We start from the raw sequence: 23,294 nt of genomic DNA, 5'->3' as shown, positions 1-23,294 counted from the left end.
GTGACACAGTGAAACACACAGTGACACAGTGACACACACAGTGACACAGTGACACACACAGTGACACAGTGACACACACAGTGACACAGTGACACAGTGACACACACACACAGTGACACAGTGACACAGTGAGTGACATAGTGACACAATGTGTGACACAGTCACACAGTCTGTGACACAGTGACACACACAGTGTCACAGTGACACTGTGAGTGACACAGTGACACAACAGTGACACAGTGACACACACAGTGAAACAGTAACACAGTGAGTGACACAGTGACACACACAGTGTCACAGTGACACTGTGAGTGACACAGTGACACAACAGTGACACAGTGACACACACAGTGACCCAGTGACACACACAGTGGCACAGTGACACACACAGTGACCCAGTAACACACACAGTGACACAGTAACACACACAGTGACACAGTGACACACACAGTGACACCGTGACACAGTCAGTGACACAGTGACACAGTCAGTGACACAGTGACACAGTCAGTGACACAGTGACACACACAGTGACACAGTAACACACACAGTGACACAGTGACACACACAGTGACACCGTGACACAGTCAGTGACACAGTGACACAGTCAGTGACACAGTGACACAGTCAGTGACACAGTGACACAGTCAGTGACACAGTAACACACACAGTGACACAGTGACACACACAGTGACACCTTGACACAGTCAGTGACACAGTGACACAGTCAGTGACACAGTGACACAGTCAGTGACACAGTGACACACACAGTGACACAGTAACACACACAGTGACACAGTGACACACACAGTGACACCGTGACACAGTCAGTGACACAGTGACACAGTCAGTGACACAGTGACACAGTCAGTGACACAGTGACACACACAGTGACACAGTAACACACACAGTGACACAGTGACACACACAGTGACACCGTGACACAGTCAGTGACACAGTGACACAGTCAGTGACACAGTGACACAGTCAGTGACACAGTGACACACACAGTGACACAGTAACACAAACAGTGACACAGTGACACACACAGTGACACCGTGACACAGTCAGTGACACAGTGACACAGTCAGTGACACAGTGACACAGTCAGTGACACAGTGACACACACAGTGACACAGTAACACACACAGTGACACAGTGACACACACAGTGACACCGTGACACAGTCAGTGACACAGTGACACAGTCAGTGACACAGTGACACAGTCAGTGACACAGTGACACACACAGTGACACAGTAACACACACAGTGACACAGTGACACACACAGTGACACCGTGACACAGTCAGTGACACAGTGACACAGTCAGTGACACAGTGACACAGTCAGTGACACAGTGACACAGTCAGTGACACAGTGACACACACAGTGACACAGTAACACACACAGTGACACAGTGACACACACAGTGACACCGTGACACAGTCAGTGACACAGTGACACACACAGTGACACAGTGACACAGTCAGTGACACAGTGACACACACAGTGACACAGTAACACACACAGTGACACAGTGACACACACAGTGACACCGTGACACAGTCAGTGACACAGTGACACAGTCAGTGACACAGTGACACAGTCAGTGACACAGTGACACACACAGTGACACAGTAACACACACAGTGACACAGTGACACACACAGTGACACCGTGACACAGTCAGTGACACAGTGACACAGTCAGTGACACAGTGACACAGTCAGTGACACAGTGACACACACAGTGACACAGTAACACACACAGTGACACAGTGACACACACAGTGACACCGTGACACAGTCAGTGACACAGTGACACAGTCAGTGACACAGTGACACAGTCAGTGACACAGCGACACACACAGTGACACAGTGACACACACAGTGACACCGTGACACAGTCAGTGACACAGTGACACAGTCAGTGACACAGTGACACAGTCAGTGACACAGTGACACACAGTGACACAGTGACACACACAGTGACACCGTGACACAGTCAGTGACACAGTGACACAGTCAGTGACACAGTGACACAGTCAGTGACACAGTGAAACACACAGTGACACAGTGACACAGTCAGTGACACAGTGACACAGTCAGTGACACAGTGACACAGTCAGTGACACAGTGACACACACAGTGACACAGTGACACAGTCAGTGACACAGTCAGTGACACAGTGACACACACAGTGACACAGTGACACAGTCAGTGACACAGTGACACACACAGTGACACCGTGACACAGTCAGTGACACAGTGACACATTCAGTGACACAGTGACACAGTCAGTGACACAGTGACACACACAGTGACACAGTGACACACACAGTGACACCGTGACACAGTCAGTGACACAGTGACACAGTCAGTGACACAGTGACACAGTCAGTGACACAGTGACACACACAGTGACACAGTGACACACACAGTGACACCGTGACACAGTCAGTGACACAGTGACACAGTCAGTGACACAGTGACACAGTCAGTGACACAGTGACACAGTCAGTGACACAGTGACACACACAGTGACACAGTGACACACACAGTGACACCGTGACACAGTCAGTGACACAGTGACACAGTCAGTGACACAGTGACACAGTCAGTGACACAGTGACACACACAGTGACACAGTGACACAGTCAGTGACACAGTGACACAGTCAGTGACACAGTGACACAGTCATTGTTGTAGCTCCTTCCCCCACCTTCCCCCACTAGCCCCTCCCCCCACTAGCCCCTGCCACCACTAGCCCCTCCCCTCACTAGCCCCTCCCCCCACCTTCCCCCCACCTCCCCCCCACTAGCCCCTCCCCCCACCTCCCCCCCACTAGCCCCTCCCCCACCTCCCTCCCACTAGCCCCTCCCCCACTAGCCCCTCCCCCCACCTTCCCCCCACTAGCCCCTCCCCCTACCTCCCCCACTAGCCCCTCCTCCACTAGCCCCTCCCCCCACCTTCCCCCCACTAGCCCCTCCCCCCACCTTCCCCCACTTAGACCCTCCCCCCACCTTCCCCCCACTAGCCCCTCCCCCCACTAGCCCCTCCCTCCACCTTCCCCCCACTTGCCCCTCCCGGCACCTTCCCCCCACTAGCCCCTCCCCCCACCTTCCCCCACTAGCCCCTCCCCCAACCTTCCCCAACTAGCCCCTCCCCCCACCTCCCCCCCACTAGCCCCTCCCCCCACCTCCCCCCCACTAGCCCCTCCCCCCACTAGCCCCTCCCCCACTAGCCCCTCCCCCCACCTTCCCCCACTAGCCCCTCCCTCCACCTTCCCACCACTAGCCCCTCCCCCCACCTTCCCCCCACTAGTCCCTCCCCCCACTAGCCCCTCCCCCACTAACCCCTCCCCCCACCTCCCCCCCACTAGCCCCACCCCCCACCTTCTCCCCTCTAGCCCCTGCCCCCACTCGCCCCTCCCCCCACTAGCCCCTCCCCCCACCTTCCCCCACTAGCCCCTCCCCCCACTAGCCCCTGCCCCCACTAGCCCCTCCCCTCACTAGCCCCTCCCCCCACCTTCCCCCCACCTCCCCCCCACTAGCCCCTCCCCCCACCTCCCCCCCACTAGCCCCTCCCCCACCTCCCTCCCACTAGCCCCTCCCCCACTAGCCCCTCCCCCCACCTTCCCCCCACTAGCCCCTCCCCCTACCTCCCCCACTAGCCCCTCCCCCACTAGCCCCTCCCCCCACCTTCCCCCCACTAGCCCCTCCCCCCACCTTTCCCCACTAGCCCCTCCCCCCACCTTCCCCCCACTAGCCCCTCCCCCCACTAGCCCCTCCCTCCACCTTCCCCCCACTTGCCCCTCCCGGCACATTCCCCCCACTAGCCCCTCCCCCCACCTTCCCCCACTAGCCCCTCCCCCAACCTTCCCCAACTAGCCCCTCCCCCACCTTCCACCCTAGCCCCTCCCCCCACCTCCCCCCCGCTAGCCCCTCCCCCCACCTCCCCCCCACTAGCCCCTCCCCCCACTAGCCCCTCCCCCACTAGCCCCTCCCCCCACCTTCCCCCACTAGCCCCTCCCTCCACCTTCCCACCACTAGCCCCTCCCCCCACCTTCCCCCCACTAGCCCCTCCCCCCACCTTCTCCCCTCTAGCCCCTCCCCCCACCTTCTCCCCTCTAGCCCCTGCCCCCACTCGCCCCTCCCCTCACTAGCCCCTCCCCCCACCTTCCCCCCACCTCCCCCCCACTAGCCCCTCCCCCCACCTCCCTCCCACTAGCCCCTCCCCCACTAGCCCCTCCCCCACCTTCCCCTCACTAGCCCTTCCCCCCACCTTCCCCCCACTAGCCCCTCCCCCCACCTTCCCCCCACTAGCCCTCCCCCCACCTTCCCCCCACTAGCCCCTCCCCCCACTAGCCCCTCCCCCCACCTTCCCCCCACTAGCCCCTCCCCGCACCTTCCCCCCACTAGCCCCTCCCGCAACCTTCCCCCACTAGCCCCTCCCCCCACCTCCCCCCACTCGCCCCTCCCACCACCTTCCCCCCACTAGCCCCTCCCCCCACCTTCCCCCCACTAGCCCCTCCCCCCCACCTACCCCCACTAGCCCCTCCCCACTAGCCCCTCCCCCACTAGCCCCACCCCCCTTGCCCCTCCCCCAACCTTCCCACACTAGCCCCTCCCCCCACCTTCCCCCCACTAGCCTCTACCCCCACCTTCCCCCCACTAGCCCCTCCCTCCACCTTCCCCCCACTAGCCCCTCCCCCCACTAGCCCCTCCCCCACTAGCCCCTCCCCCACTAGCCCCTCCCCCCACCTTCCCCCACTAGCCCCTCCCTCCACCTTCCCCCCACTAGCCCCTCCCCCCACCTTCCCCCCACTAGCCCCTCCCCCCACTAGCCCCTCCCCCACTTGCCCCTCCCCAAACCTTCCCCCCACTAGCCCCTCCCCCCACCTTCCCCCCACTCGGCCCTTTCACCACCTCCCCCCACTAGCCCCTCCCCCCACCTCCCCACCACTAGCCCCTCCCCCCACCTTCCCCCCACTAGCCTCTCCCCCAACCTTCCCCCCACTAGCCCCTCCCCCCACCTTCCCCCCACTAGCCCCTCCCCCCACCTCCCCCCACTAGCCCCTCCCCCCACCTTCCCCCCACTAGCCCCTCCCTCCACCTTCCCCCCACTAGCCCCTCCCCCACTAGCCCCTCCCCCACTAGCCCCTCCCCCACTAGCCCCTCCCCCATTAGCCCCTCCCCCCACCTTCCCCCACTAGCCCCTCCCTCCACCTTCCCCCCACTAGCCCCTCCCCCACTAGCCCCTCCCCCCACCTTCCCCCCACTAGCCCCTCCCCCCACCTTCCCCCACTAGCCCCTCCCCCCACCTTCCCCCCACTAGCCCCTCCCCCCACTAGCCCCTCCCTCCACCTTCCCCCCACTAGCCCCTCCCCGCACCTTCCCTCCACTAGCCCCTCCCCCCACCTTCCCCCCTAGCCCCTCCCCCAACCTTCCCCCACTAGCCCCTCCCCCCACCTTCCCCCCTAGCCCCTCCCCCCACCTCCCCCCCACTAGCCCCTCCCCCCACCTCCCCCCCACTAGCCCCTCCCCCCACCTTCCCCCCTAGCCCCTCCCCCCACCTCCCCCCCACTAGCCCCTCCCCCCACCTCCCCCCCACTAGCCCCTCCCCCCACCTCCCCCCCAGTAGCCCCTCCCCCCACTAGCCCCTCCCCCAATAACCCCTCCCCCCACCTCCCCCCCACTAGCCCCTCCCCCCACCTTCTCCCCTCTAGCCCCTCCCCTCACTAGCCCCTCCCCCCACCTTCCCCCCACCTCCCCCCCACTAGCCCCTCCCCCCACCTCCCTCCCACTAGCCCCTCCCCCACTAGCCCCTCCCCCACCTTCCCCTCACTAGCCCTTCCCCCCACCTTCCCCCCACTAGCCCCTCTCCCCACCTTCCCCTCACTAGCCCCTCCCCCCACCTTCCCCCCACTAGCCCCTCCCCCCACTAGCCCCTCCCCCCACCTTCCCCCCACTAGCCCCTCCCCGCACCTTCCCCCCACTAGCCCCTCCCCCAACCTTCCCCCACTAGCCCCTCCCCCCACCTCCCCCCACTCGCCCCTCCCCCCACCTTCCCCCCACTAGCCCCTCCCCCCACCTTCCCCCCACTAGCCCCTCCCCCCCACCTCTCCCCACTAGCCCCTCCCCACTAGCCCCTCCCCCACTAGCCCCTCCCCCCTTGCCCCTCCCCCAACCTTCCCCCACTAGCCCCTCCCCCCACCTTCCCCCCACTAGCCTCTACCCCCACCTTCCCCCCACTAGCCCCTCCCTCCACCTTCCCCCCACTAGCCCCTCCCCCCACTAGCCCCTCCCCCACTAGCGCCTCCCCCACTAGCCCCTCCCCCCACCTTCCCCCACTAGCCCCTCCCTCCACCTTCCCCCCACTAGCCCCTCCCCCCACCTTCCCCCCACTAGCCCCTCCCCCCACTAGCCCCTCCCCCACTATCCCCCCACCTTCCCCCCACTAGCCTCTCCCCCAACCTTCCCCCCACTAGCCCCTCCCCCCACCTTCCCCCCACTAGCCCCTCCCCCCACCTCCCCCCACTAGCCCCTCCCCCCACCTCCCCCCCACTAGCCCCTCCCCCCACCTTCCCCCCACTAGCCCCTCCCTCCACCTTCCCCCCACCAGCCCCTCCCCCACTAGCCCCTCCCCCACTAGCCCCTCCCCCACTTGCCCCTCCCCCCAGCTTCCTCCACTAGCCCCTCCCTCCACCTTCCCCCCACTAGCCCCTCCCCCCACCTTCCCCCCCACTAGTTCCTCCCCCCACTAGCCCCTCCCCCACCTTCCCCCCACTAGCCCCTCCCCCCACCTCCCCCCCACTAGCCCCTCCCCCCTAGCACCTCACCCAACCTTCCCCCACTAGCCCCTCCCCCCAACTTCCCCCCACTAGCCCCTCCCCCCACTAGCCCCTCCCCCACTAGCCCCTCCCCCACTAGCCCCTCCCCCCACCTTCCCCCACTAGCCCCTCCCTCCACCTTCCCCCCACTAGCCCCTCCCCCCACCTTCCGCCCACTAGCCCCTCCCCCCACTAGCCCCTCCCCCACTAGCCCCTCCCCCCACCTTCCCCCCACTAGCCCCTCCCCCCACCTTCCCCCACTAGCCCCTCCCCCCACCTCCCCCCAATAGCCCCTCCCCCCACCTCCCCCCAACTAGCCCCACCCCCACCTTCCCCCCACTAGCCTCTCCCCCCACCTTCCCCCCACTAGCCCCTCCCTCCACCTTCCCCCCACGAGCCCCTCCCCCCACTAGCCCCTCCCCCACTAGCCCCTCCCCCACTCGCCCCTCCCCCCACCTTCCCCCACTAGCCCCTCCCTCCACCTTCCCCCCACTAGCCCCTCCCCCCACCTTCCCCCCACTAGCCCCTCCCCCCACTAGCCCCTCCCCTACTAGCCCCTCCCCCCACCTCCCCCCCACTAGCCACTCCCCCCTAGCCCCTCCCCCCACCTTCCCCCCACTAGCCCCTCCCCCCTAGCCCCTCCCCCCACCTCCCCCCCACAAGCCCCTCCCCCCTAGCCCCTCCCCCCACCTCCCCCACTAGCCCCTCCCCCAACTTTCCCCACCAGCCCCTCCCCCCACTAGCCCCTCCCCCACTAGCCCCTCCCCCACCTTCCCCTCACTAGCCCCTCCCCCCACCTTCCCCCCACTAGCCCTTCCCCCCACCTTCCCCCCACTAGCCCCTCCCCCCACTAGCCCCTCCCCCACTAGCCCCTCCCCCCACCTTCCCCCCCACTAGCCCCACCCCCCAACCTTCCCACACTAGCCCCTCCCCCCACCTCCCCCCCACTAGCCCCTCCCCCCACCTCCCCCACTAGCCCCTCCCCCCCACCTCTCCCCACTAGCCCCTCCCCACTAGCCCCTCCCCCACTAGCCCCTCCGCCCTTGCCCCTCCCCCAACCTTCCCCCACTAGCCCCTCCCCCCACCTTCCCCCCACTAGCCTCTACCCCCACCTTCCCCCCACTAGCCCCTCCCTCCACCTTCCCCCCACTAGCCCCTCCCCCCACTAGCCCCTCCCCCACTAGCGCCTCCCCCACTAGCCCCTCCCCCCACCTTCCCCCACTAGCCCCTCCCTCCACCTTCCCCCCACTAGCCCCTCCCCCCACCTTCCCCCCACTAGCCCCTCCCCCCCACCTCTCCCCACTAGCCCCTCCCCACTAGCCCCTCCCCCACTAGCCCCTCCCCCCTTGCCCCTCCCCCAACCTTCCCCCACTAGCCCCTCCCCCCACCTTCCCCCCACTAGCCTCTACCCGCACCTTCCCCCCACTAGCCCCTCCCTCCACCTTCCCCCCACTAGCCCCTCCCCCCACTAGCCCCTCCCCCACTAGCGCCTCCCCCACTAGCCCCTCCCCCCACCTTCCCCCACTAGCCCCTCCCTCCACCTTCCCCCCACTAGCCCCTCCCCCCACCTTCCCCCCACTAGCCCCTCCCCCCACTAGCCCCTCCCCCACTATCCCCCCACCTTCCCCCCACTAGCCTCTCCCCCAACCTTCCCCCCACTAGCCCCTCCCCCCACCTTCCCCCCACTAGCCCCTCCCCCCACCTCCCCCCACTAGCCCCTCCCCCCACCTCCCCCCCACTAGCCCCTCCCCCCACCTTCCCCCCACTAGCCCCTCCCTCCACCTTCCCCCCACCAGCCCCTCCCCCACTAGCCCCTCCCCCGCTAGCCCCTCCCCCACTTGCCCCTCCCCCCAGCTTCCTCCACTAGCCCCTCCCTCCACTTTCCCCCCACTAGCCCCTCCCCCCACCTTCCCCCCACTAGTTCCTCCCCCCACTAGCCCCTCCCCCACTAGCCCCTCCCCCACCTTCCCCCCACTAGCCCCTCCCCCCACCTCCCCCCCACTAGCCCCTCCCCCCTAGCACCTCCCCCAACCTTCCCCCACTAGCCCCTCCCCCCAACTTCCCCCCACTAGCCCCTCCCCCCACCTTCCCCCACTAGCCCCTCCCTCCACCTTCCCCCCACTAGCCCCTCCCCCCACCTTCCGCCCACTAGCCCCTCCCCCCACTAGCCCCTCCCCCACTAGCCCCTCCCCCCACCTTCCCCCCACTAGCCCCTCCCCCCACCTTCCCCCACTAGCCCCTCCCCGCACCTCCCCCCAATAGCCCCTCCCCCCACCTCCCCCCAACTAGCCCCACCCCCACCTTCCCCCCACTAGCCTCTCCCCCCACCTTCCCCCCACTAGCCCCTCCCTCCACCTTCCCCCCACTAGCCCCTCCCCCACTAGCCCCTCCCCCACTCGCCCCTCCCCCCACCTTCCCCCACTAGCCCCTCCCTCCACCTTCCCCCCACTAGCCCCTCCCCCCACCTTCCCCCCACTAGCCCCTCCCCCCACTAGCCCCTCCCCTACTAGCCCCTCCCCCCACCTTCCCCCCACTAGCCTCTCCCCCCACCTCCCCCACTAGCCCCTCCCCCCACCTCCCCCCCACTAGCCACTCCCCCCTAGCCCCTCCCCTCACCTTCCCCCCACTAGCCCCTCCCCCCTAGCCCCTCCCCCCACCTCCCCCCCACAAGCCCCTCCCCCCTAGCCCCTCCCCCCACCTCCCCCACTAGCCCCTCCCCCAACCTTCCCCACTAGCCCCTCCCCCCACTAGCCCCTCCCCCACTAGCCCCTCCCCCACCTTCCCCTCACTAGCCCCTCCCCCCACCTTCCCCCCACTATCCCTTCCCCCCACCTTCCCCCCACTAGCCCCTCCCCCCACTAGCCCCTCCCCCACTAGCCCCTCCCCCCACCTTCCCCCCACTAGCCCCACCCCCCAACCTTCCCACACTAGCCCCTCCCCCCACCTTCCCCCACTAGCCTCTACCCCCACCTCCCCCCCACTAGCCCCTCCCCCCACCTCCCCCACTAGCCCCTCCCCCCACCCCCCCCCCCCCACTAGCCCCTCCCCCCACTAGCCCCTCCCCCACCTCCCCCACTAGCCCCTCCCCCACTAGCCCCTCCCCCACTAGCCCCTCCCCCACTAGCCCCTCCCCCCACCCCCCCACTAGCCCCTCCCCCACCTCTCAGCTATCGGCGTCTTCCCATCTCTAAACGCTTCGCTCGACTCAGCCACAGGGAGCGGTTAAAGTCGGACGCATAAAGCAGCAACATCATCAGCATCAGCAACATCATCATCAGCAACATCATCAACATCAGCATTATCATCATCATCAGCAACATCATCAGCATCAGCAAAATCATCATCAGCATTATCATCATCATCATCAGCAACATCATCAGCATCAGCAACATCATCATCATCAGCAACATCAGCATCAGCAGCATCAACATCATCATCATCAGCAGCAACATCATCAGCAGCAGCAACATCATCAGCAGCTGCAGCATCATCAGCAGCATCATCAGCAGCTGCAGCATCATCAGCAGCAGCTGCAGCATCAGCAGCATCATCAGCAGCATCAGCAGCAGCTGCAGCATCATCATCAGTAGCTCCAGCATCAGCAGCATCATCAGCAGCTCCAGCATCAGCAGCATCATCAGCAGCATCATCAGCAGCATCAGCAGCATCATCAGCATCATCAGCAGCAGCATCATCATCATCAGTAGCATCAGCAGCATCATCAGCATCATCATCAGCAGCATCATCAGCATCATCAGCAGCATCTTAGTTTATTCATTTGGATTGTAGGTGAGTGTGTGGTTGTACACACACACACACGTGGACACACACATACACACACATACACACGTGTACATACACACACATACACACGCACGTGTACATACACACACATACACACCCATACACACACACAGACACACCCATACACACACACATACACACACACACAGACACACCCATAAACACACATACACACACATACACACACATACACACACATACACACACGTGTACATACACACACATACACACGTGTACATACACACACAGACACGTGTACATACACACACATACACACACACAGACACACCCATACACATACACACACACGTGGACACACACATACACACACAGACACACGTGTACATACACACATACACACGTGTACATACACACATACACACATACACACGTGCACACACCCATACACACACACAGACACGTGTACATACACACACATACGCACACATACACACGTGTACATACACACACATACACACACATACACACGTGCACACACCCATACACACACAGACACGTGTACATACACACACATACACACCCATACACACACATACACACATATACACACGTGTACATACACACACAGACACGTGTACATACACACACATACACACCCATACACACACACAGACACACCCATACACACATACACACACCCATACACACACATATACACACGTGTACATACACACACAGACACACACACACACGTGTACATACACACACAGACACGTGTACATACACACACATACACACACATACACACGTGTACATACACACACATACACACATACATACACACACGGACACACCCATAAACACACATACACACACGTGTACATACACACACATACACACACGTGTACATACACACACATACATACACATACACACGTGGACACACCCATACACACATACATACACACGTGTACATACACACAGACACGTGTACATACACACATACACACACATACACACATACACACGTGTACATACACACAGACACGTGTACATACACACACATACACACACATGCACATATACACACGTGTACATACACACACATACACATACACACACGTGTACATACACAAACATACACACCCATACACACACAGACACACCCATACACACATACACACACACATACACACATACACAAACGTGTACATACACACACACCCATACACACACCCATAAACACACACATACACACACATACACACCCGCACACACACACACACACAGACACACCCATACACACACATACACACACGTGTACATACACACACATACACACCCATACACACACACAGACACACCCATATACACACATACACACACATACACACACGTGTACATACACACACACCCATACACACATACACACACACATACACACCCGTACACACACACATACACACACATACACACACGTGTACATACACACACGTGTACATACACACACACCCATACACACACATACACACACGTGTACATATACATACACACAGACACACACACACATACACACACATACACGTGTACACACACACCCGTACACACACACATACACACATACACACCCCTACAGACACACACACGTGTACAAATACACACACGTGTACACACACACATACACACACATAGGCACACATACACACACATACACACGCACAGATACACACCCGTACACACACACACACGTGTACACACACACACCTGTACACACACACACACCAATACACACACACGTGTACACACACCCACATACCCACACGCGTGTACACACACACGGGTGTACAAACACACCCGTACACACGCACACACCCATACACACACGTGGACACACACACACGCGTGTAGACACACACACACACACGTGTAGACACAGGCACACACACAAACAGAACCGTACACACACACCCATAGACACACACACACACCCATAGACACACACACACACACCCATAGACACACACACACAACCATAGACACACACACCCATAGACACACACACACACCCATAGACACACACACACCCATAGACACACACACACACAGACACACCCATAGAAACACACACACACCCATAGACACACACACACACACCCATAGACACACACACACACCCATAGACACACACACCCATAGACACACACACAGACACACCCATAGAAACACACACACACACCAATAGACACACACCCATAGACACACACACCCATAGAAACACACACCCATAGACACACACCCATAGACACACACACACACACCTATAGACACACACATACAAACACCCATAGACACACACACACACACATAGACACACACACACATACCCATAGACACACACAGACACACCCATAGACACACACACACACACCCATAGACACACAGACCAACACTTGTACACACACACACCCATAGACACACACACACATAGACACACACACACATAGACACACACACACAGTGACACACACAGTGACACACTCACAGTGACACACACACAGTGACACACACACAGTGACACACACACACAGTGACACACACACACAGTAACACACACAGTGACACACACACACACACACAGTAACACACACACACAGTGACACACACACACACACAGTGACACACACACACAGTGACACACACACAGTGACACACACACACACACAGTGACACACACACAGTAACACACACACTCAGTGACACACACACAGTGACACACACACACAGTAACACACACACACACAGTGACACACACACAGTAACACACACACACAGTGACACACACACAGTGACACACACAGTAACACACACACACACACAGTGACACACACACACAGTGACACACACACAGTGACACACACACACACACAGTGACACACACACACACAGTGACACACACACACACGTGTGTACACACCGATATATATTAATGCACATATTGACACACCCATAGACACACAGACAAAGAAGCCCCGTATAGCCTGCAGCATTGCTGTAGGGGCAAGTGCTGTTAGTTGCGAGTAGCAGCACCTACACACACAGACAGACAAAGATCCCCCAGGTAGCCTCTAGCAGGGCTGTAGGGGCAAGTGCTGTTAGTAGCAGCAGCACCTACACACAGACAAAGATCCCCCAGGTAGCGCTAGCAGGCTGTAGGGGCAAGTGCTGTTAGTAGCGAGTAGCAGCACCTACACACACAGACAAAGATCCCCCAGGTAGCCTCTAGCAGGGCTGTAGGGGCAAGTGCTGTTAGTAGCGAGTAGCAGCACCTACACACACACAGACAAAGATCCCCCAGGTAGCCTCTATCAGGCTGTAGGGGCAAGTGCTGTTAGTAGCGAGTAGCAGCACCTACACACACAGACAAAGATCCCCCAGGTAGCCTCTAGCAGGCTGTAGGGGCAAGTGCTGCTAGTAGCGAATAGCAGCACCTACACACACACAGATAAAGATCCCCCAGGTAGCCTCTAGCAGGGCTGTACGGGCAAGTGCTGTGAGTAGCGAGTAGCAGCACCTACACACACAGACAAAGATCCCCCAGGTAGCCTCTAGCAGGCTGTAGGGGCAAGTGCTGTTAGTAGCGAATAGCAGCACCTACACACACAGACAAAGATCCCCCAGGTAGCCTCTAGCAGGGCTGTACGGGCAAGTGCTGTTAGTAGCGAGTAGCAGCACCTACACACACAGACAAAGATCCCCCAGGTAGCCTCTAGCAGGCTGTAGGGGCAAGTGCTGTTAGTAGCGAGTAGCAGCACGTACACACACAGACAAAGATCCCCCAGGTAGCCTCTAGCAGGCTGTAGGGGCAAGTGCTGTAGTTAGTAGCGAGTAGCAGCACCTACACACACAGACAAAGATCCCCCAGGTAGCCTCTAGCAGGTCTGTAGGGGCAAGTGCTGTTAGTAGCAGCAGCACCTACACACACACAGACAAAGATCCCCCAGGTAGCGTCTAGCAGGCTGTAGGGGCAAGTGCTGTTAGTAGCGAGTCGCAGCACCTACACACACAGACAAAGATCCCCCAGGTAGCGTCTAGCAGGCTGTAGGGGCAAGTGCTGTTAGTAGCGAGTAGCAGCACCTACACACACAAAGATCCCCCAGGTAGCCTCTTGCAGGCTGTAGGGGCAAGTGCTGTTAGTAGCGAGTAGCAGCACCTACACACACACACAAAGATCCCCCAGGTAGCCTCTAGCAGGCTAGTGAGTGGTGAGTGAGTGGTGAGTCAGTGGTGAGTGAGTTAGCGGTGAGTGGTGAGTGAGTGAGTCTGTGAGTGGTGAGTGAGTGGTGAGCGAGTGGTGAGTGAGTGGTGGTGAGTGAGTGGTGAGTGAGTCTGTGAATGAGTGGTGAGTGAGTCTGTGAGTCTATGTGAGTGAGTGAGTGAATGGTGAGTGAGTGTTGAGTGAGTTGCGAGTCTGTAAGTGAGTGGTGAGTGAGTGGTGAGTGGTGAGTCTGTGAGTGAGTGGTGAGTGAGTGAGTGAGTCTGTGAGTGAGTGGTGAGTGAGTGGTGAGTGAGTGAGTCTGTGAGTGGTGAGTGAGTGGTGAGTGAGTGGTGAGTCTGTAAAGTGAGTGGTGAGTGAGTGGTGAGTGAGTCTGTGAGTCTATGTGAGTGAGTGAGTGAATGGTGAGTGAGTGTTGAGTGAGTTGCGAGTCTGTAAGTGAGTGGTGAGTGAGTGGTGAGTGAGTGGTGAGTCTGTGAGTGAGTGGTGAGTGAGTGAGTGAGTCTGTGAGTGAGTGGTGAGTGGTGAGTGAGTGAGTCTGTGAGTGGTGAGTGAGTGGTGAGTGAGTGGTGAGTCTGTGAGTGAGTGGTGAGTGAGTGGTGAGTGAGTGAGTCTTTGAGTCTGTGAGTGAGTGAGTGAGTGGGTGGTGAGTGAGTGGTGAGTGAGTGAGTCTGTGAGTGAGTGGTGAGTGAGTGGTGAGTGAGTGAGTCTGTGAGTCTGTGTGAGTGAGTAAGTGGTGAGAGAGTGAGTGCGTCTGTGAGTGAGTGGTGAGTGAGTCTGTGAGTGAGTGGTGAGTGAGTGGTGAGTGAGTGAGTGAGCCTTTGTGTGAGTGGTGAGTGTGTGGTGAGTAAGTGAGTCTGTGAGTCTGGGTGAGTGGGTCTTTGTGTGAGTTGTGAGTGAGTGGTGAGTGAGTGAGTCTGTGAGTGAGTGGTGATTGAGTCTGTGAGTCTGTGTGAGTGAGTGAGTGGTGATTGAGTGGTGAGTGAGTGAGTGGTTAGTGAGTGGTGAGTGAGTACTGAGTCTGTGAGTGAGTGGTGAGTGAGTCTGTGTGAGTGAGTGGTGAGTGGTGAGTGAGTGGTGAGTGAGTTGTGAGTGAGTCTGTGTGAGTGAGTGGTGAGTGAGTGGTGAGTGAGTCTGTGAGTGAGTGGTGAGTCTGTGACTGAGTCTGTGAGTGGGTGAGTGAGTGGTGAGTGTGTGAGTGGTGAGTGAGTGGTGAGTGAGTGAGAGAGTGAGTCTGTGAGTGAGTGGTGAGTGAGTGGTGAGTGAGTGAGTGAGTCAGGCAGTGAGTGGTGAGTGAGCCTGTGAGTGAGTCTGTGAGTCTGTGAGTGGTGAGTGAGTGGTGAGTGATGAGTGAGTGGTGAGTGAGTGAGTGGTGAGTGAGTGAGTGATGAGTGAGTGAGTGGTAAGTGAGTCTGTGAGTGAGTGGTGAGTGAGTGGTGGGTGAGTGAGTGAGTGGTGAGTGAGTGGTGAGTAAGTGAGTGGTGAGTGAGTGGTGAGTCTGTGAGTGAGTGGTGAGTGAGTGGTGAGTGAGTCTGTGAGTGAGTGGTGAGTGAGTGGTGAGTGAGTGAGTGGTGAGTTAGTGGTGAGTGAGTCTGTTAGTGGTGAGTGAGTGAGTGATGACTGAGTGGTGAGTGAGTGAGTGGTGAGTGAGTGAGTGATGAGTGAGTGAGTGGTAAGTGAGTCTGTGAGTGAGTGGTGAGTGAGTGGTGGGTGAGTGAGTGAGTGGTGAGTGAGTGGTGAGTAAGTGAGTGGTGAGTGAGTGGTGAGTCTGTGAGTGAGTGGTGAGTGAGTGGTGAGTGAGTCTGTGAGTGAGTGGTGAGTGAGTGGTGAGTGAGTGAGTGGTGAGTTAGTGGTGAGTGAGTCTGTTAGTGGTGAGTGAGTGAGTGATGACTGAGTGGTGAGTGAGTGAGTGAGTGGTGCGTGAGTCTGTGAGTGAGTGAGTCTGTGTGAGTGAGTGAGTGATGAGTGAGTGAGTGGTGAATGAGTGAGTGGTGAGTGAGTCTGTGAGTGAGTGAGTCTGTGTGAGTGAGTGGTGAGTGAGTGAGTGGTGAGTGTGTGAGTCTGTGTGAGTGACTGGTGAGTGAGTGGTGAGTGAGTGATTGAGTCTGTGAGTCTGTGAGTGAGTGGTGAGTCTGTGAGTGAGTCTATGAGTCTGTGTGAGTTAGTGGGTGAGTGAGCGGTGAGTGAGTGGTGAGTGAGTGAGTGAGTCTGTGAGTGATGAGAGAGTGATGAGTGAGTGAGTGAGTCTGTGAGTGGTGAGTGAGTGAGTCTGTGAGTGAGTGGTGAGTGAGTGGTGAGTGAATGAGTCTGTGAGTGAGTGGTGAGTGAGTGAGTGAGTATGTGAGTGAGTGAGTGGTGAGTGAGTGGTGGGTGAGTGAGTGGTGAGTGAGTGAGTGAGTGGTGAGTGATGAGTGAGCCTGTGAGTGAGTCTGTGAGTCTGTGTGAGTAAGTGAGTGAGTGGTGAGTGAGTGAGTGGTGAGTGAGTGAGTGAGTGGTGAGTGAGTCTGTGAGTTAGTGAGTGATGGGCGAGTGAGTCTGTGAGTGAGTGGTGAGTGAGTGAGTGAGTCTGTGTGAGTGAGTGAGTGGTGAGTGAGTCTGTGAGTGAGTGAGTGAGTGGTTAGTGAGTCTGTGAGTGAGTGGTGATTGAGTCTGTGAGTCTGTGTGCGTGAGTGAGTGGTGAGTGAGTGAGTGGTTAGTGAGTGGTGAGTGAGTGGTGAGTCTGTGAGTGGTGAGTGAGTCTGTGTGAGTGAGTGAGTGGTGAGTGGTGAGTGAGTGGTGAGTGAGTGGTGAGTGTGTGAGTGAGTCTGTGAGTCTGTGAGTGAGTGAGTGGTGAGTGAGTCTGTGAGTGAGTGGTGATTGAGTATGTGAGTCTGTGAGTCTGTGTGAGTGAGTGAGTGGTGAGTGAGTAGTGAGTGAGTGGTGAGTGAGTGGTTAGTGAGTAGTGAGTGAGTGGTGAGTGAGTCTGTGTGAGTGAGTGGTGAGTGAGTGAGTGTGTGAGTGAGTCTGTGAGTCTGTGAGTGAGTGGTGAGTCTGTGAGTGAGTCTGTGAGTTGGTGAGTGAGTGGTGAGTGTGTGAGTGGTGAGTGAGTGAGAGAGTGAGTCTGTGAGTGAGTGAGTGGTGAGTGAGTGGTGAGTGAGTGAGTGAGTCTGTGAGTGAGTGGTGAGTGAGTGAGTCTGTGAGTGAGTGGTGAGTGAGTGAGTGAGTGGTGAGTGAGTGTTGAGTGAGTGGTGAGTGAGTGAGTGAGTCAGGCAGTGAGTGGTGAGTGAGCCTGTGAGTGAGTCTGTGAGTCTGTGAGTGGTGAGTGAGTGATGAGTGAGTGGAGAGTAAGTGGTGAGCGAGTGAGTGATGATTGAGTGAGTGAGTGGTGAGTGAGTGAGTCTGTGAGAGAGTGGTGAGTGAATGGTGGGTGAGTGAGTGGTGAGTGAGTGAGTCTGTGAGTGAGTGAGTGGTGAGTGAGTGGTGAGTCTGTGAGTGAGTGAGTGGTGAGTGAGTGGTGAGTGAGTCTGTGAGTGAGTGGTGAGTGAGTGGTGAGTGAGTCTGTGAGTGAGTGGTGAGTGAGTGGTGAGTGAGTGAGTGATGACTGAGTGGTGAGTGAGTGGTGAGTGAGTGAGTGGTGAGTGAGTCTGTGAGTGAGTGAGTCTGTGTGAGTGAGTGAGTGGTGAGTGAGTGAGTGAGTGGTGAGTGAGTCTGTGAGTGAGTGAGTCTGTGTGAGTGAGTGGTGAGTGAGTGATGAGTGTGTGAGTGAGTCTGTGTGAGTGACTGAGTGAGTGGTGAGTGAGTGGTGAGTGAGTGCGTGCGTCTGTGAGTCTGTGAGTGAGTGGTAAGTGAGTGAGTCTGTGATTGAGTCTGTGAGTCTATGAGTCTGTGTGAGTGAGTGGGTGAGTGAGTGAGTTGTGAGTGAGTGGTGAGTGAGTGAGTGAGTCTGTGAGTGAGTGGTGAGTGAGTGATGAGTGAGTGAGTCTGTGAGTGAGTGGTGAGTGAGTGAGTGAGTCTGTGAGTGAGTGGTGAGTGAGTGGTGAGTGAGTGATTCTGTGAGTGAGTGGTGAGTGAGTGAGTCTGTGAGTGAGTCTGTGAGTGAGTGAGTGGTGAGTGAGTGGTGGGTGAGTGGTGAGTGAGTGAGTGGTGAGTGAGTGAGTCTGTGAGTGAGTCTGTGAGTCTGTGTGAGTAAGTGAATAAGTCGGTGAGTGAGTGAGTGATGGGCGAGTGTGTCTGTGAGTCTGTGAGTGAGTGGTGAGTGAGTGAGTCTGTGAGTCTGTTTGAGTGAGTGAGTGAGTCTGTGAGTCTGTGTGAGTGAGTGAGCGAGTGGTGAGTGAGTGGTGAGTCTGTGAGTGAGTCTGTGAGTGAGTGGTGAGTGGTGAGTGAGTCTGTGAGTGAGTGGTGAGTCTGTGAGTGAGTGGTGAGTGAGTGGTGAGTGAGTCTGTGAGTCAGTGGTGAGTGAGTCTGTGAGTCTGTGTGAGTGAGTGAGTTGTGAGTGAGTGAGTGAGTCTGTGAGTGAGTGGTGAGTGAGTCTGCGAGTCTGTGTGTGTGAGTGAGTAGTGAGTGGTGAGTGAGTCTGTGAGTGAGTGGTAAGTGAGTCTGCGAGTCTGTGTGTGTGAGTGAGTGGTGAGTGAGTGTGTGAGTCTGTGAGTGAGTCTGTGAGTCTGTGAGTGAGTGAGTGGTGAGTGAGTCTGTGAGTGAGTCTGTGAGTCTGTGTGAGTGAAAGTCTGTGTGAGTGAGTGAGTCTGTGAGTGAGTCTGTAAGTCTGTGAGGGAGTGGTGAGTGAGTGAGTCTGTGAGTGAGTGAGTGAGTCTGTGAGTGAGTGAGTGGTGAGTGAGTCTGTGAGTGAGTCTGTGAGTGAGTCTGTGAGTCTATGAGTGAGTGGTTAGTGAGTCTGTGAGTGAGTGGCGAGTGAGTCTGTGAGTCTGTGAGTGATGGGCGAGTCTGTGAGTGAGTGGTGAGTTAGTGAGTCTGTGAGTCTGTATGAGTGAGTGAGTGGTGAGTTAGTGGTGAGTGAGTGAGTGGTGAGTGAGTGGTTAGTGAGTCTGTGAGTGAGTGAGTCTGTGAGTGAGTCTGTGAGTGAGTGGTGAGTGAGTGGTGAGTTAGTGAGTCTGTGAGTCTGTGTGAGTGAGTGGTGAGTGAGTGAGTCTGTGAGTGAGTGGTGAGTGAGTCTGTGAGTGAGTGGTGAGTGGTGAGTGAGTCTGTGAGTGAGTGGTGAGTCTGTGAGTGAGTGGTGAGTGAGTCTGTGAGTCAGTGGTGAGTGAGTCTGTGTGAGTGAGTGAGTGGTGAGTGAGTGAGTGAGTCTGTGAGTGAGTGGTGAGTGAGTCTGCGAGTCTGTGTGTGTGAGTGAGTGGTGAGTGAGTGTGTGAGTCTGTGAGTGAGTCTGTGAGTCTGTGAGTGAGTGAGTGGTGAGTGAGTCTGTGAGTGAGTCTGTGAGTCTGTGTGAGTGAGAGTCTGCGTGAGTGAGTGAGTGAGTCTGTGAGTGAGTCTGTAAGTCTGTGAGTGAGTGGTGAGTGAGTGAGTCTGTGAGTGAGTGAGTCTGTGAGTGAGTGAGTGAGTGGTGAGTGAGTCTGTGAGTCTATGAGTGAGTGGTTAGTGAGTCTGTGAGTGAGTGGCGAGTGAGTCTGTGAGTGATGGGCGAGTCTGTGAGTGAGTGGTGAGTTAGTGAGTCTGTGAGTCCGTATAAGTGAGTGAGTGGTGAGTTAGTGGTGAGTGAGTGGTGAGTGAGTGGTGAGTGAGTGGTTAGTGAGTCTGTGAGTGAGTGAGTGGTTAGTGAGTCTGTGAGTGAGTCTGTGAGTGAGTGAGTGGTGAGTGAGTGAGTGAGTGGTGAGTAGTGAGTGAGTGAGTGGTTAGTGAGTCTGTGTGTGAGTCTGTGAGTGAGTGAGTGAGTGGTGAGTGAGTCTGTGAGTCTATGAGTGAGTGGTTAGTGAGTCTGTGAGTGAGTGGCGAGTGAGTCTGTGAGTCTGTGAGTGATGGGCGAGTCTGTGAGTGAGTGGTGAGTTAGTGAGTCTGTGAGTCCGTATAAGTGAGTGAGTGGTGAGTTAGTGGTGAGTGAGTGGTGAGTGAGTGGTGAGTGAGTGGTTAGTGAGTCTGTGAGTGAGTGAGTGGTTAGTGAGTCTGTGAGTGAGTCTGTGAGTGAGTGAGTGGTGAGTGAGTGAGTGAGTGGTGAGTAGTGAGTGAGTGAGTGGTTAGTGAGTCTGTGTGTGAGTCTGTGAGTGAGTGAGTGAGTGGTGAGTGAGTCTGTGAGTCTATGAGTGAGTGGTTAGTGAGTCTGTGAGTGAGTGGCGAGTGAGTCTGTGAGTCTGTGAGTGATGGGCGAGTCTGTGAGTGAGTGGTGAGTTAGTGAGTCTGTGAGTCCGTATAAGTGAGTGAGTGGTGAGTTAGTGGTGAGTGAGTGGTGAGTGAGTGGTGAGTGAGTGGTTAGTGAGTCTGTGAGTGAGTGAGTGGTTAGTGAGTCTGTGAGTGAGTCTGTGAGTGAGTGAGTGGTGAGTGAGTGAGTGAGTGGTGAGTAGTGAGTGAGTGAGTGGTTAGTGAGTCTGTGTGTGAGTCTGTGAGTGAGTGGTGAGTGAGTCTGTGAGTGAGTCTGTGAGTCTGTGTGAGTGAGAGTCTGTGTGAGTGAGTGAGTGAGTCTGTGAGTGAGTCTGTAAGTCTGTGAGTGAGTGGTGAGTGAGTGAGTCTGTGAGTGAGTGAGTCTGTGAGTGAGTGAGTGGTGAGTGAGTCTGTGAGTCTATGAGTGAGTGGTTAGTGAGTCTGTGAGTGAGTGGCGAGTGAGTCTGTGAGTCTGTGAGTGATGGGCGAGTCTGTGAGTGAGTGGTGAGTTAGTGAGTCTGTGAGTCCGTATAAGTGAGTGAGTGGTGAGTTAGTGGTGAGTGAGTGGTGAGTGAGTGGTTAGTGAGTCTGTGAGTGAGTGAGTGAGTGGTTAGTGAGTCTGTGAGTGAGTCTGTGAGTGAGTGAGTGGTGAGTGAGTGAGTGAGTGGTGAGTAGTGAGTGAGTGAGTGGTTAGTGAGTCTGTGAGTGAGTGAGTGAGTGGTTAGTGAGTTTGTGTGTCTGTGAGTGAGTGGTGAGTGAGTGAGTCTGTGAGTGAGTGAGTCTGTGAGTGAGTCAGTGGTGAGTGAGTCTGTGAGTGAGTGGGTGAGTGGTGAGTGAGTGAGTGAGTGGTTAGTGAGTCTGTGTGTGAGTGAGTGAGTGGTTAGTGAGTTTGTGTGTCTGTGAGTGAGTGGTGAGTGAGTCTGTGATTCTGTGAGTGATGGGCGAGTCCATCTCTCCCTCCCCCGCAGGGAGTTTCCATCTCCCCCCCGCGCGCCTCTGAGATGGACTCGGCCGAGCGGATCGTGGCCGAGGCCGAGGGCTTCCTCCAGAAATCTGCGGCAGCCTCCGACGCGGCAGCAGCTCAGAGGAGCTTCCGCGGATTGGACGAGTCCATTGCGGCAGCAACAGGTAGCATCACCATCATCATCATCAGCAGCAGTAGCAGCATCATCATCATCATCAGAATCATCATCAGCAGTATCATCATCAGCAGCAGCATCATCATCATCATCAGTAGCAGTAGCATCATCATCATCATCATCAACAGAATCATCAGCAGCAGTAGCATCATCATCAGCAGCAGTAGCATCATCATCATCATCAACAGAATCATCATCAGCAGCATCATCATCAACAGAATCATCATCAGCAGCATCATCATCATCATCAACAGAATCATCATCAGCAGCATCATCATCAGCAGCAGTAGCATCATCATCGTCAGCATCATCATCAGCATCATCATCATCAGGAGCAGCATCATCAGCAGCAGCAGCAGTAGCATCATCAGCAGCAGCATCATCATCAGCAGCAGCAGTAGCAGCATCATCAGTAGCATCATCAGCAGCAGCAGCAGTAGCAGCATCATCAGTAGCATCAGCAGCAGCAACAGGTAGCATAATCATCATCAGCAGCAGCAGTAGCATCATCAGCAGCAGTAGCATCATCAACATCATCAGCAGCAGTAGCATCATCAGCAGCAGTAGCATCATCATTATCATCATCAGCAGTAGCATCATCATCAGCAGCAGCATCATCAGCATCATCATCATCAGCAGCATCATCATCAGCGGCATCATGATCATCAGCAACAGCATCATGATCATCATCATCAGCAGCATCATCATCAGCGTTATCATCAGCAGTAGCATCATCATCAGCAGTAGCATCATCAGCAGCAGCAGCATCATCAGCATCATCAGCAGCAGCATCATCATCATCAGTGGCATCATGATCATCATCAGCAGCATCATGATCATCATCATCAGCAGCAGCATCATCATCAGCATTATCATCAGCAGTAACATCATCATCAGCAACATCAGCAGTAGCAGTAGCATCATCAGCTGCATCTCTGTGTGAGTCTATGGCTCTCTGTGTGGTGAGTCTATGGGTCTCTGTGTGAGTGAGTCTATGTGT

At 57.1% G+C, this 23,294-nt stretch overlaps 1 protein-coding gene across 4 annotated transcripts in view; it reads left to right on the top strand.

Annotated features, from left to right (window-relative positions):
• The window catches only part of LOC142907861 (uncharacterized), a 96,774-nt gene that overhangs the window by 13,397 nt on the left and 60,083 nt on the right, over positions 1-23,294 (top strand). For 3 of the 4 annotated variants that reach the window (XM_076057732.1, XM_076057729.1, XM_076057731.1), the window contains exon 2: positions 22,124-22,283. In XM_076057732.1, coding sequence (XP_075913847.1) covers positions 22,124-22,283 — 160 coding nt within the window. Of the gene's footprint in view, positions 1-9,982; positions 10,622-22,123; positions 22,284-23,294 lie in introns of those variants that run through there. The other variant, XM_076057733.1, reaches the window with a different exon arrangement.

The sequence above is a fragment of the Petromyzon marinus genome, chromosome 84 (genome assembly GCF_048934315.1).
Source record: "Petromyzon marinus isolate PM22_M1 ecotype Great Lakes invasive population chromosome 84, UKy_Petmar_22M1.pri1.0, whole genome shotgun sequence".
NCBI lineage: Eukaryota > Metazoa > Chordata > Hyperoartia > Petromyzontiformes > Petromyzontidae > Petromyzon > Petromyzon marinus.
Note: the sequence above shows the minus strand (reverse complement) of the source record. Positions and strands in the feature narration are given on the sequence as shown.